Source organism: Balaenoptera borealis, assembly GCF_965194805.1.
Source record: "Balaenoptera borealis genome assembly, chromosome: 10".
In the NCBI taxonomy this organism is placed as follows: domain Eukaryota; kingdom Metazoa; phylum Chordata; class Mammalia; order Artiodactyla; family Balaenopteridae; genus Balaenoptera; species Balaenoptera borealis.
Genome location: NC_138874.1, coordinates 6,345,743 through 6,359,593, shown reverse-complemented (window position 1 = coordinate 6,359,593; position 13,851 = coordinate 6,345,743). Strand labels below are relative to the sequence as shown.

General features: G+C 37.8%; 1 protein-coding gene across 2 annotated transcripts in view; it reads left to right on the top strand.

The window, feature by feature from the left end:
* LOC309635859 (uncharacterized protein) overlaps positions 1-10,840 on the top strand; it is a 44,984-nt gene extending 34,144 nt beyond the window's left edge. For both annotated transcript variants that reach the window (XM_082407657.1, XM_082407656.1), the window contains exon 5: positions 6,983-10,840. In XM_082407657.1, coding sequence (XP_082263783.1) covers positions 6,983-8,433 — 1,451 coding nt within the window. In that variant the 3' untranslated portion in view covers positions 8,434-10,840. The remainder of the gene's footprint in view (positions 1-6,982) is intronic.
* The last annotated feature ends 3,011 nt before the right edge of the window (positions 10,841-13,851 follow it).

The following is a 13,851-nucleotide window of genomic DNA, read 5'->3' as shown; positions in this document are numbered from 1 at the left end:
CCACCCCCGCCCAGGGAGGATATTTGACACTCCTCTTCTGTGTCCCCTCCTAGGGGCACAGGTCCTGAACTGATTGTTTCTCTTCCCTTCCTTCCCTATGGATCTTTTTTTATAGCCTTAGTTGTATAAGAGTCTTTTTCTGCCAGTCTCCAGATTGTTTTCAGTGAGACCTGCTCCAAAATAGATGTATTTTTGATGTGTTCCTGGGGGGAGGTGAGCTACGTGTCCTCTACCGCTGCCATCTTGATTTCCTCTTCCATAAGTATTCTTGTGTATGTCTTTTGGAGGACCTAAACTCTTTTATTTTTGTTAGATGTAAAGCCAGAAATATACTCGCCGAGTATAGAGTAGTCACATATTTAGCTTTAGTAATATTTAAACTGTTTTCCAAGTGGTTGTACTAAATTATACTGCCACTAGCTATGTATAAGAGTTCCAGTTACATTACATCCTTCTGAGAACTTGATATTGTCAGTCTAATTAATTTTATCCATTCTAGTCATTGTGGTGTGTAACTAAGTTTTAATTTCCATTTCTCTGATGACTAATGATGTTGAGCATCTTTTCATATGTTTGTTGCTTATTTGGATATCTCCTTTAGTGAAGTGATTATTCACCTCATTTACTTTTTTTATATTACTAGGTTATTGATCTCTTACTGATTTAGAGATGTTTAACAATATATTCTGGGTATGAATCTTTTGTCAAATTTCATGTATTGAAAAGTATCTTCTCAGTTACATCTTACCACTTTCTTAATGATGTCTTCTGATAAACAGAAGCTTATTAAAAAGACTGTCCTTCCTTCCACTGAATTGTGATTTTTTTTCTTTTTTGCAATTCACCTTTTATTCCTTTTTTTTTACGACTATGTCACTAGAACCCAAGTTTGTGGACGAAGAGACAACCATGACAGACAGGACCCTTAGAGAATGGAGTTCAGTCAGACATCCAGAGTTAACACACTGTGTTCTCCAATGTTGGAGTGATTCTCAGGGGTTTGCTGTAGAGCTGGGCAGTTTTAAACAGTTGACGTTTCTATGTTTGGGCAGCCTAAGAGTGCTTGTATGATAATCATATAGGATGGTGAGGTGGGCGTGGGCCCCAATTACTTATTGCCTCTTTTCACATGGTGGAGCTAAGTGAAACTGTTAAAAAATGTTTCTCTAGCTTTTAAAAATACAAAGAATGATTTCCAGAATTCCCCAGGAAGAAAGAACTGTTCCTTTTGAGCTGAAGAACGTATTTCATTTTCTACTTCATTGCAGAGATATTTCCTACTCTAAAATACCATCATCTTTTCATCCACATACGAATTGTGGAACAGAGGGGAATTGGGGCCAGGCATGGAGTATGAAGAGGAATGATTTCACATCAGGGGGGCTGGAAGCCAATAGCTGAGTTTTTTTTTTTTTTTTTAATTTTTATTGGAGTATAGTTGATTAACAATGTTGTGTTAGTTTCAGGTGTACAGCAAAGTGAATCAGTTATACATATATATGTATCCATTCTTTTTCAGATTCTTTTCCCATATAGCTTATTACAGAATATTGAGTAGAGTTCCTTGTGCTATAAGGTAGGTCCTTATTATCTATTTTATACATAGTAGTGTGTATATGTCAATCCCAATCTCCTAATTTATCACTTGCCCCCATATTTCCCCTTTGGTAACCACAGGTTTGATGTTGAGAAATGTGAGTCTCTTTCTGTTCTGCAAATAAGTTCATCCATATCATTTTTAAATTAGATTCCACATATAAGTGATATCAGATGATATTTGTCTTTCTCCTTCTGACTTACTTGGCTTAGTATATGATAACCTCTAGGTCCATCCATGTTGCTGCAAATGGCATTATTTTATTCTTTTTTATGGCTAATATTCCATGGTATATATATGTACCACGTCTTCTTTAGCCATTCCTCTGTTGATGGACGTTTAGGTTGCTTCCATCTGTTGGGTATTGTAAAATAGTGCTGCTATGAACATGGCCGGGGTAGGGGGCAGGGTGTATCTTTTCAAAGTATGGTTTTCTCTGAGTATGTGCCCTGGAGTGGACTGCTGGATCATAGGGTATTTCTATTTTTAGTTTTAAGGACCCTCCATACTGTTCTCCATAGTGGCTGTATCAATTTACATTCTCACCAACAGTGCAAGAGGGTTCCCTTTTCTCCACACCCTCTCCAGCATTTATTGTTTGTAGATTTTTTGATGATGGCCATTCTGACTGGTGTGAGGTGGTGATACCTCATTGTAGTTTTGATTTGCATTTCTCTAATGATTGATTAGTGATGTTGAGCATTCTTTCATGTGTTTGTTGGCCATCTGTGTATCTTCTTTGGAGAAATGTCTATTTAGGTCTTCTGCCCATTTTTGGATTGGGTTGTTTTTTTGATACTGAGCTGCATGAGCTGCTTGTATATTTTGGAGATTAATCCTTTGTCAGTTGCTTCATTTGCAAATATTTTCTCCCATTCTGAGGGTTGTCTTTTCGTCTTGTTTATGGTTTCCTTTGATATGCAAAAGCTTTTAAGTTTCATTAGGTCCTGTTTACTTTTGTTATTATTTTCATTACTCTAGGAGATGTATCAAAAAAGATCTTGCTGTGATTTATGTCAGAGCATGTTCTGCCTATGTTTTCCTCTAAGAGTTTTACAGTATCCAGCCTTACATGTGAATTGCGGTTTTATCTTTGTCATTTATCAGGTGATCATATATGTATGTTTCTGGGCTTTTTTTTACTGTTCCATTGACTGATTTATCCATCTTTATGACAATACCACACTGTCTTTTATTATAATATTGTAAGTCTTGACATCTGGCAGTGTTAGCCTTCTAGGTTTGCTGTTTTCTTCAAGATTCTTGGGTATTCTACAGCATGAATACAGAATGTTGCCAAGAACATCTTTAGTCTACAGAATGTATTAAAATGATTTCTATGTTTTTAGACATTCTGGACAATTCTGTACTGTTATAGGTCTTTTGTATTTTCATTAAATTTTAGAATCAGCTTGTCAATTTCCACAAATACAGACACACCTGTTAGGATGTTATTTGGGATTGCATCACTCATTTGGGGGAGAACTGACATCTTGACCATGGTATATACCTCTACTTAGGTCTTTTAAATTCTCACTTGAGCAGTTTTGCCGATTTTTCTTTAAATATATTCCTAAATATTTTATATTATTTTTGTCTTTGTTTAATGCTAGTATAATTATAGAAAAAAACAGTACAAATAGCAATATAGAAAAACAGTTTATGTTTGCACATTTACCTTGTATCCTGCAACCTTGCTAATGAATTCATTTTTTCTGGTTAATGAATTCATTTTTTCTGGTAGTTGTTTTGTAGATCTGTAAAAATTTTCTATGTAAACAATTCTGTCATGTATGAATACAGACTTTTTTGCTTTTTGTACTGGTATTCCTAGCCAGTAAAGTGTTGTACAGAAGTTCTGACCTCAGGGAAATACTGTTCAGTATGTTACCATTAATTTTGACATTAAGGATTTCTGTAAATGTGCTTTATCGTTTTAAGGAAGTTCTCTTCTATTCCTCATTTGCTAAGAGTTTTTAAAAAAAACATGAATTATATTCAATTTTGTCAAATGCTATGTGTATCTCTGTATGAGATAAATCATATGGCTTTTCTTACTTACTTATTCTGTTTTAGTACTGGTGAGTAGTCTTGATTGATTTTCAAATGTTAAACCAATCTGATATTTCTGAAATACATCCTCCTTGGTCATAATATATTCAGTTTTTATAATCACTGAGTTTTTCTGTGTGTATTCTGTAGCTGTCCTTTGTTATCTTTCCAGGTTTGGGGTTGAAGACTGTCCTATTTTTGTAAGATGAGTTGTGTGTGTTATTTCTTCTTCAGTGTTTGGAAAATTCCACCAACAAAGCCATTTCAGTCTGAAGTTATTTTTGTGGAGATTTAAAATTTCAGAGTGTTAAATTTTTTAACTTGGTTAATATAAATACAATACATGTAGTTTCTGGAACAGAACAGATGGTGAAGTATTATTTACTTAAAGCCAAATAACAACTGTGTAGTTCCAACGTACCTTAATATCTTACTCTTGGTGCAGTGAGACAGAAGCTAGGTGTCCTACACATACACACAAAGTTGGTATTGCAGATGAAGAACACTGATAAAATGAATCTGGGCTTGCTCCTGTAGAAAGGAGAGGTAGCTGTCCCACTCCTCCTCTTTTACAAGGAGAAAGAAAAACCTTTGCTCCCTTGGGGAGGATCCTAAATTCTTCCTTTAACCTTTTGGTATATAAATTTCTTCAGGGGAAAAAAAAGACCACTGTCTCCAGCTTCACACCTAGGATGTCATCAGGGCTCCCAGGTTTCAGCACCCCCACTGAAATGTAAATCTCTCTAGAGTTCTACCCTTAATAATCACTCTCTCAATCTCATTCTTTGACCTTAGGTTCCAAGTTTCATTAACATTTGCTCACAAAGTCCTAACTGTGCAGAAAAGTAACATTATTTTCCATAGAGTCCCACAGTGCTACCCATTTTACTTCTCCATAGGTGACTTCTGGCCAGTTTTTCTACATATGTGCTGTTCCTCATTTTGTTTTAGCCTTTTAACAATGAAGGTCTGTGGTAGAAAGCTGGATAGTTTCCTCTTCAAGTTCTTCTCTTAGCCTTTTGCCTGGCCCAGCTGTACCCAGGTGCAGCAGGGTATACTAATATTTTGCCTACACTTTGCCTTGGTCTGCAAGGAAGAAGTCTGTGGCACATTTTGCCATCCATACAACTCTGTCCAGTCAGTTGAAGCTGATTTAAATGTCTTCCAGGCTGAGGCAGGATCATGCATCACTTCACCTAAATTTTAGGAACAAATTCCACACCTCTTTCTAATGGAATAACTGCACTATAGGTAAAACTGCTCACAGACTGCATGTCTGAGGTCTCCTCTTTCTTACACTACCAGGTGTTTGCACAAATACTTGAACATTTCTGATAACTATCCCTAAGTGCAAATCACACACATATTCTGATGTAGTAGCCACAAAATAACAAAGCTGTTTTTTAAAAATTACCCTTTTGAGTGATGTCAGCATCATGGCAGTTTGAGATATTCATTTTGTCACTCCCCTTCAACCTACAAACGGTAAAACATCTGTAACTCAAGAAATCCTCTGCCCAACACACCAGGACACCAAAGAGTTCCATACATCAATACATCTACAGGTGGGTGGATGAACACACAGAGGAGACAGAACCAGGGGAACAGCAAGGAGTAGATGAAAATGAGCAATTTATAGGGGATAAACAGCTGGGCTTACCCAAAGAAAAATATATTCATTCTAGATTTATATTGTCAGTTCTCAAGGGCTTAATTTCCCAAGTACACAAACAGCTCATACAACTCAACAACAAAAAAATAACCCAATCAAAAAATGGGCAGAAGACCTAAATAGACATTGCTCCAAAGAACACACAGATGATGATGGCCAATAGGCACATGAAAAGATACTCAACATCACTAATTATTAGAGAAATGCAAATCAAAACTACAACAGGATATCACCTCACAGCTGTGAGAATGGCCATCATTAAAAAATCCACAAACAACAAATGCTGGAGAGGATGTGGAGAAAGGGAACCCTCCTACACTGTTGGTGGGAATGTAAATTGATACAGCCACTATGGAGAACACTATGGAGGTTCCTCAAAAAACTAAAAATAGAATTGCCATATGATCCCACAATCCCACTCCTAGGCATATATCCAGAGAAAACTCTAAGATACATGCACCCCAATGTTCATAGCAGCACTATTTACAATAGCCAAGACGTGGAAGCAACCTAAATGTCCATTGACAGAGGAAGGGATAAAGAAGATGGGGTACATATATACAATGGAATATTACTCAGCTATAAAAAATGAATGAAATAATACCATTTGCAACAACATGGATGGACCTAGAGATTATCATACTAAGTGAAATAATTCAGAAAGAGACATATACCATATGATCACTTATATGTGGAATATAAAATATGACACAAACGAACTTATATATGAAACAGAAATAGACTCACAGATATACAGTACAGACTGGTGGTTGCCAAGGGGGAGAAATGGAGATTAGCAGATGTAAACTAGGATATATAAGCATGGATAAACAACAAGGTCCTCCTGTACAGCACAGGGAACTAGATTTAATATCCTGTAATTAACTACAATGGAAATGAGTATGAAAATGTTATCTATATATATAACTGAGTCACTTTTCTGTATACCAGAAACTAACACAACATTGTAAATCAACTATACTTCAATAAAGTAAATTTTTAAATATATATTGTCAGTTTTTGGGCATTAAACTCAAGGATGTAGAATATTGTAGATAGTAGAGGAGTAAAAACAGCCACACATAACCGAAAAATCATAAGGTAAAGGTAAAAGAAATTTCTAGGACCAGGTTTAGAATTTTATTCCTTACAGTTTTCATGGTATACAGAGATGCTGAAACATGGATATGAAAGCAGGACTGAAAACTGATACTAACTCAGGTGAAATCTGGGGGAAAGCCAAAAGGGATTGAAACAGGGTTTGATGGTCAGGAGAGGTCCACTGCTGACCAACTCTGATGTAATGAAGGGAACATACCATACCTACAATAGAGATGTATGTCTGAATCTGTGGCAAGAATGGCTTGTCCACTCACTGATTTGCTCTTTTGTTGCTTATTTTTATTCCTCATGAATCAGAGCTAGAAAAGAATTAGAGCTTGGGTTTTAGTACTGTTCCTTTATGAGTTAGGGCTCTTAGAATATTGATTTGTTGCTGCTGGGTAGAATGGAAAAGAGAGAGAGGACTGGATGTATACACTGTTGTCATATTCTAGGCGTGAAGAGATAAGGACCTAAACTGATCAACTCCCTGAAGCCTAATGCTAACTATTTCCTCTAAATATCCTTGTGAACTAATCTTTCTTGTCACTCTATTTCAGAATTAATTAATAGCAGTAGAAACTATTCAAGAAAGAAGTTTGATGAATTTAACAAAGGTAGAAAATGGTTCCATGATGACAAGCATGAAGGAATTCACTCTGAAGAGAAACCTTATGAATATAATAAAAATGGGAATGGCCTCTGTCTTAATGAAGACTCTGTTCAGCATCAAAAAATTCAAATTTTGGAGCAACCTTTTGAATACAGTGAATGTAGGAAAGCTTTCCATGAGAATTCACTCTTTGTTATACATAAGAATCCTTACACAGGACAGAACACCTGTGAATACACTGAATACAGAAAAACCTTCTGTGATATGTCATCTCTCTTTGCTCATCAGAAAACACATCCAAAAGAGAATCACTATGAATTTAATGAATGTGGAGAAAATTTCTTTGAGGAATCCATTCTCTTTAAACATAATGTTCACCCTTTGAGCCAGAAGTCAGATCTCATTCCAATTCAGAGAAGCCACTCAATTGACAATATAATTGAATATAATGAATGCAGAAACTTCTTCAATGAAAAATTAGTCTTTGGCATACAACAGAGCATACAAACAGCAGAAAAACGCTATGAATGTCATGAATGTGGAAAAACCTTCAACAAGAAGTCAGCCCACACAAGACATCGGAGAACCCACACTGGGGAAAAATCCTGTGAATGTCATGAATGTGGGAAAACTTTCTGCAAGAATTCAGACCTCATTAAACATCAGAGAATTCATACAGGGGAGAAACCTTATGAATGTCAAGAATGTGGGAAATCCTTCAGTGAAAAGTCAACCCTCACCCAACATCATAGAACACACACAGGGGAGAAACCATATGAATGTCATGAATGTGGAAAATCCTTCTCATTTAAGTCAGTCCTTACTGTACATCAGAAAACACACACAGGGGAGAAGCCCTATGAATGCTATGAATGTGGGAAGGCCTTTCTCAGAAAATCAGACCTCATTAAACATCAAAGAACTCACACAGGGGAAAAACCTTATGAATGTAATGAATGTAGGAAATCCTTCTCTGAGAAGTCAACTCTCACTAAACATTTGAGAACTCATACAGGCGAGAAGCCCTATGAATGTACTGAATGTGGAAAATTTTTCTGCTACTACTCGGGTTTCACAGAACATCAGAGGAGACATACAGGAGAGAAACCTTTTGGATGTAATGAATGTGGGAAAAACTTCCGTCAGAAATCAGCCCTAATTGTTCATCAGAGAACTCACGTAAGACAGAAACCCTATGAATGTAATGAATGTGGAAAGTCATTCTGTGTGAAGTCAAAGCTCACTGCACATCATAGAACACACACAGGGGAGAAACCCTATGAATGTAATGTTTGCAGGAAATCATTCTATGTGAAGTCAAAACTTACTGTACATCAGAAAACACATTTGGGAAGAAACCCTATAAATATAATAAGTGAGGGAAATCACTCTGGGTGAAGTCAAGAGTTTATAGAACAAAGAACACAAAGCAGGGAGAAAAATCTATTAAGATTTTGAGAACATCTTTGGTCTAAAGTCAGTTCTCATAATACAGCAGAGAACTTACAGAAGGAAGAAAATAATATGATATTCTGGACATAGGAAAATTTTCTACTGGAATTTGGACCATACAGTGTATCAGAAAGCTCAGAGTACAGAAAACCTACTGGTGAATGAATACAGGGAACCTTCTGCCCAAAGCCACACTTCACTAAACATCAGAGAAATCACACAGGGTAGAAACCTCTATCAGTATTCACAGAGAAGACTTCATCCACAGGCCAGAGAAAATGTACAAACTATAGGAAGTTATAGGAAAGCATTTACTAGGAGTTGGTGTTTTATGGGACTTGTGTGAAATGTTTGAAGTAGCATTTCAGTGGACATCAGATAGTAATTTAAGTGGGTAGAAGCTTTAAGTTAAACCTAAGCTTATCATACATCAGCAATTTTGAACTGAAGTGTCTAGCATTTAGGAAATGTGGAGAACGTTTGCATTTAGACATAGCATTTATACAATTTGGCCTATTGCTGGGTGTGCTATTCCTTCCAATTTAAGGTACTGGACATCAACTGGAACCAGGGGTTGTAAGCAACTCACATGTTTATTGCTCAGGCATATGGAAAACAAGGGAAGATTTTTAGCAAGAGGACCCACCTGCAAGAAGATTTTCTGATGTCCAGGTAGAGAGAGAGAGATATCCTGGTCTTGGTGATATGCATATGACAGCAGCTTGCCAGCAGGATTTCTGATTGTGAGGCTGACTAATTTTGAGTGGCCTGTCCTGAAATGGTGGATCAAAGGGGCAATGTAGGTTCCTTGAATGCAGCTACCTGGTGTAGTGGAAGTGGTATGAAATATAGGTAGTTTCTGCCTTACCAGTGTTTTAACAGTTTGGCCAGATGCCATCCTGCTGTGAAGTGTGACCTACTGCAACCAACTTTATTTATCCACATACTTAACATGTTTCGTATGTGATACAATGATTTTTTAAGAAGCAGAACATTCATGTACAAACATATACACTGTTAAGTATGGAGCTTTAAAAAGCACAAATAGATTTTACTACTGAGTAAGATACAGTAGTTTGCAGCAGACCAGTGCACTCACTAAGAACAACTAGAAAAGCAGTTCACAAAAAGCATCTATTTACTTGCAACCTATTTTTGCAGAAGCAAAGAGGGCTAGAATGGTAAAATTCAGGAGAGGAGTGAATGACAGAAAGTATATGGGAAAATATAGCTGTTTTTCCTGGGAGCACCTGCTAATTCTGGCTACAGGGAGGAACCTGAATATTGAGCTTGGCTCAGGCAGAGGGCTATAGCTTGGTGGGGCAAGGGGGGTTAGGGTGCAGGGAGACCAGAAACCAGGGAAAGGTGAACTTTGCCAGTCAATGCTGGAGTGAAAAATTCTGAAACATGAGAGGCTTCAAACACACAGCCAGTTTCTCAAAATCTTGAGAATACTGACACAGGGCAGGAACTTGAAAATCTAAGCTCAAAAACACAAGTAGATTTTCTTTTTCAGTACTGAGAAAAAAATGAATAGAATTCAGGAACTGCCAGTAGGATGGGCCCCTGGCAAACACAGCATGCTATCAATAAAAGCACAAGGTCATACCAGAGGTAGATTGTACCTTACCAAAACTGCAAACAATCTGAGTCATATTTAAAAATCTACCCAGAAAGAAAACTCATAGGAACAGATGGCTTCACTGCAGTTACTCTAAATATTAAAAGAAGACATAATACCAAACTTTTATAAACTTTTCCAGAGATAGAAAGATAGGAATTTTCCTGTTCACTTTATGAGGCCAGTACAACTTTGATACCAAAACCTTTAAGACATTTCAGGAAAGTAAGGTTATAGACCACTATCTTATGAATTTAGATACAAAATCCTAAAATTAAAAAAATTCCAGCCATATCAAAGGACAATATATCTTGACTAAATGATGTTTACTAGAGGAATCAAAGGACAGATTTAGTATTTCAAATTCAATCCATTTGGCCTTCTACTCCTCTCTGATTCTCCTTTCTCCCTTGCACTTTGTAAATTTCTCTTCTGCCTTCCCTTCCTAGAGTTGAAAAGGCAGAATAGGTCTGCCGTGAGGGATGAGAAAGGTGTGGTGGTGATGTGCCAACCTGCATCAAGAGTGCTGGGGGCAAGTGGAAGACATGGTTAGCATGGCTGAGATACTGGTAACACTGAGCAGATAAGTAAATGTATTGAAGATGATGAGAGCCAGGTTTCTCACTGTTGGAAAAGGTATCTATAAAAATGGAAAGGGGGGAAGCTAGAAAACCACCTGGAGTGTTGGACTGGAATGATACTCATTTTAAATACACAGAAATAATTATAGTAGTCGTTGTGTGTGTGTTTGTGTGTATTTTATGGATCTGTCTACTGACACCTCAGTAGCACTGAGCACACCAATTACCAGGTTATTAATTACTAAATACTATCCTCCCACCAAAAATTGAGCAGGTCTCTGGAGTGATAGCTTATTCCAAGTCAGAGATGGGGAGAAATATCTATCAGACAATAAGAAAATGTTCTAAGAATTATGGAAACATGTCAAAAGAACAAAAGAACTACTTTGGACAGGTTCCAGTGGCCAAATTTGAGACAGTTTGAACATCAAAACAAATAACAATAGAATCATAGTATAAGTGACTTAAAAATGGGAATCCAATAATTTGTACAGATATAAATAAGTGAATAAATACATAGAGGAGGGAAAGCTCTCTTTATAAGCCAACTAATAAATGTAGAAGGAATAATGGCAACAGAAAAAACACTATTTGGCAACCATCATACTGGTAGTTGATTCAGTAAGTAGTTGCCAACATAGGCTAGAGTTTGTGGGTAGAAGTTTAATGAAGAACAGGTATTGGCATTATCTCCAAATATTTCGCCACAAAATACTAATCAACTAAAAGGTGAAAATGGTGATTTTTATGATAAACCTGGCAGACACCAACATAATCAAGTGATCAAAGTTCACTTCACCAATGGTAGGACAGGTCAACGTAATGTACTCCCTGGTGAGATGCTCTGAGAAGAGCCAACACATTTGTGCTGTATTCTTACCAAGAAAGCATAGCCAGAGTATGCTAATGCAGAGATACCAGATGAACCCGCTTGAAAGGTTATATTATAGAATGTAAAGCCTGTATTTAAATTGTCAAGGACATAAAAGGAAAAGACTGGGAGACTGTTCCAGGTTGGAGTAGACTGAAGATGTTTTAAAATAAAAACAAAAAGGAAAAATAGAATAGTTGGGACAATAAAGAGTGTGTAAATTGGATGGTAGTGTTTACTTCCAGACTTGGGTCCGTGGGTAAGTAAGTGTTCAGGAAAATACACAAGTACATAGGGGAAACGAAGTCTCGTGTCTGCAGGTTATTTTCAAAAGCTTTAGAAAAAGAGTAATGAGTGTGTGTGTGTAGAGACAGATCAAGTATGTGGGGACAGATGGAGAAAATGCAGTGCACAGGGGGAAATCGGAATGAGTTTTTTCTACTAGTGACTTTAGTAAGTTTGAAATCATATCCAAGCAAATACTTACTTAAAAGTTTAAGTCAATTGATGTAGCCTACCACATTAGAAAAAAATAAGTTAAACCATATTAGTGTCTCAGTAGATGTAGAAAACATTTGATAGAACTTTACACATATTCATGATTAAAAAACTACACTAGAAATAGAAGGAAACCATTAAAAACAAACAAAAAGCTAACATACAACAAACATCAAACTAAGTAGATGAATACTGGAATGTTTCTTCCTGATATTAATAATGAGACAAGGACCTCCCTGGTGGCGCAGTGGTTAAGAATCCACCTGCCAGTGCAGGGGACATGGGTTCGAACCCTGGTCCAGGAAGATTCCCACATGCCACAGAGCAACTAAGCCTGCGTGCCACAACTACTGAAGCCCGCACGCCTAGAGCCCGTGCTCCGCAACAAGAGAAGCCACCGCAATGAGAAGCCTGCGCATCATAACAAAGAGTAGCCCCCACTTGCCACAACTAGAGAAAGCCCACGTGCAGCAATGAAGACCCAACACAGCCAAAAATAAATAAATTTAAAAAAATAATAATGAGACAAGAATGCTTGTTACTACCACCACTACTGTCTAACACTGGACTGAAGGTTTTAGCTAGGTCAGGTCAGTAAGGCCAAATAAAAATAAAAATAAGACATAAAAACTGGGAAGACTGAAGTAAAACTCATTATTTGCAGGTAATACCATTGTTTACATTTAAAACTCTGTGGAAAAATTATTAGAAATATGTGAATTTAGCAAACTGGCTATATAAAAATTATATTTTTATGTATAAACAACCAATAGAAAAGTGATGCCAGGAGAATTGCATCCTTCCTGGATAGGGTGGCAAAGACCAGATTTAGTCTCCTGCCTGACATAATTGGGGAAAGGGGAAACAGAAAAATAAAGGAAATAATTATGTTCAAGTCACTGGACATACAACAGCCCTAAAACAGTTCCAGAAATCCAGAAAGTGCATCACAAAATTAGAAGTTCAAAGACAAAAACAAATGAAAGGGTGTTAAGAATGACTTGTGGGGAGAAGATGGCAGAGTAGAAAGAAGTGAACTCACTCCTTACGGAACCATCAAAATCACAACGAACTGCTGAACAACCACTGACAAAAAAAATGCTGGAACCTACCAAAAAAGATACCCTACATCCAAAGACAAAGAAGCAACAAAGAGACAGTAGGAGGGGCACAATCACAATAAAATCAAATCTCATATATGCCGGGTGGGCGACTCACAAACTCGAAAACAGTTATACCACAGTCCTCCCACAGGAGTGAAAGTTCTGAGCTCCCAGCCTGGGGGTCTGGCAACAGGAGGAGGAGCCCCCAGAGAGTCTGGCTTTGAAGGCCAGTGGGGTTTGATCACAGGAATTTTGCAGGACTGGGGTAAACAGAAACTCCACTCTTAGAGGACGCACAAAGGGTCTTGTGTGTACCAGGACCCAGGGAAAAAAGTGGTGACCTCATAAGACACTGGGCTAGACTTACCTGCTAGTGTTGGAGGGTCTCCTGCGGAGGCGGAGTTGGCTGTGGCTCACTGCGGGGACAAGGACACTGGTGGCAGCAGTTCTGGCAAGTACTCACTGGCCTAAGCCCTCTTGGAGGCTGACATTTTCTCACCAAGACCTGGCCCCACCCAACAGCCTACAGGCTCAGTGCTGGGACACCTCAGACCAAACAACCAACAGGGCAGGAACACAGCCCCACCTAACAGCAGACTGGCTGCTTAAAGTCCTCCTGAATAAACTGCTGCCTGATAGACAGCCCGACATGGCCCTGCCTACCAGAATGACAAGACCCAGTTCCACCCA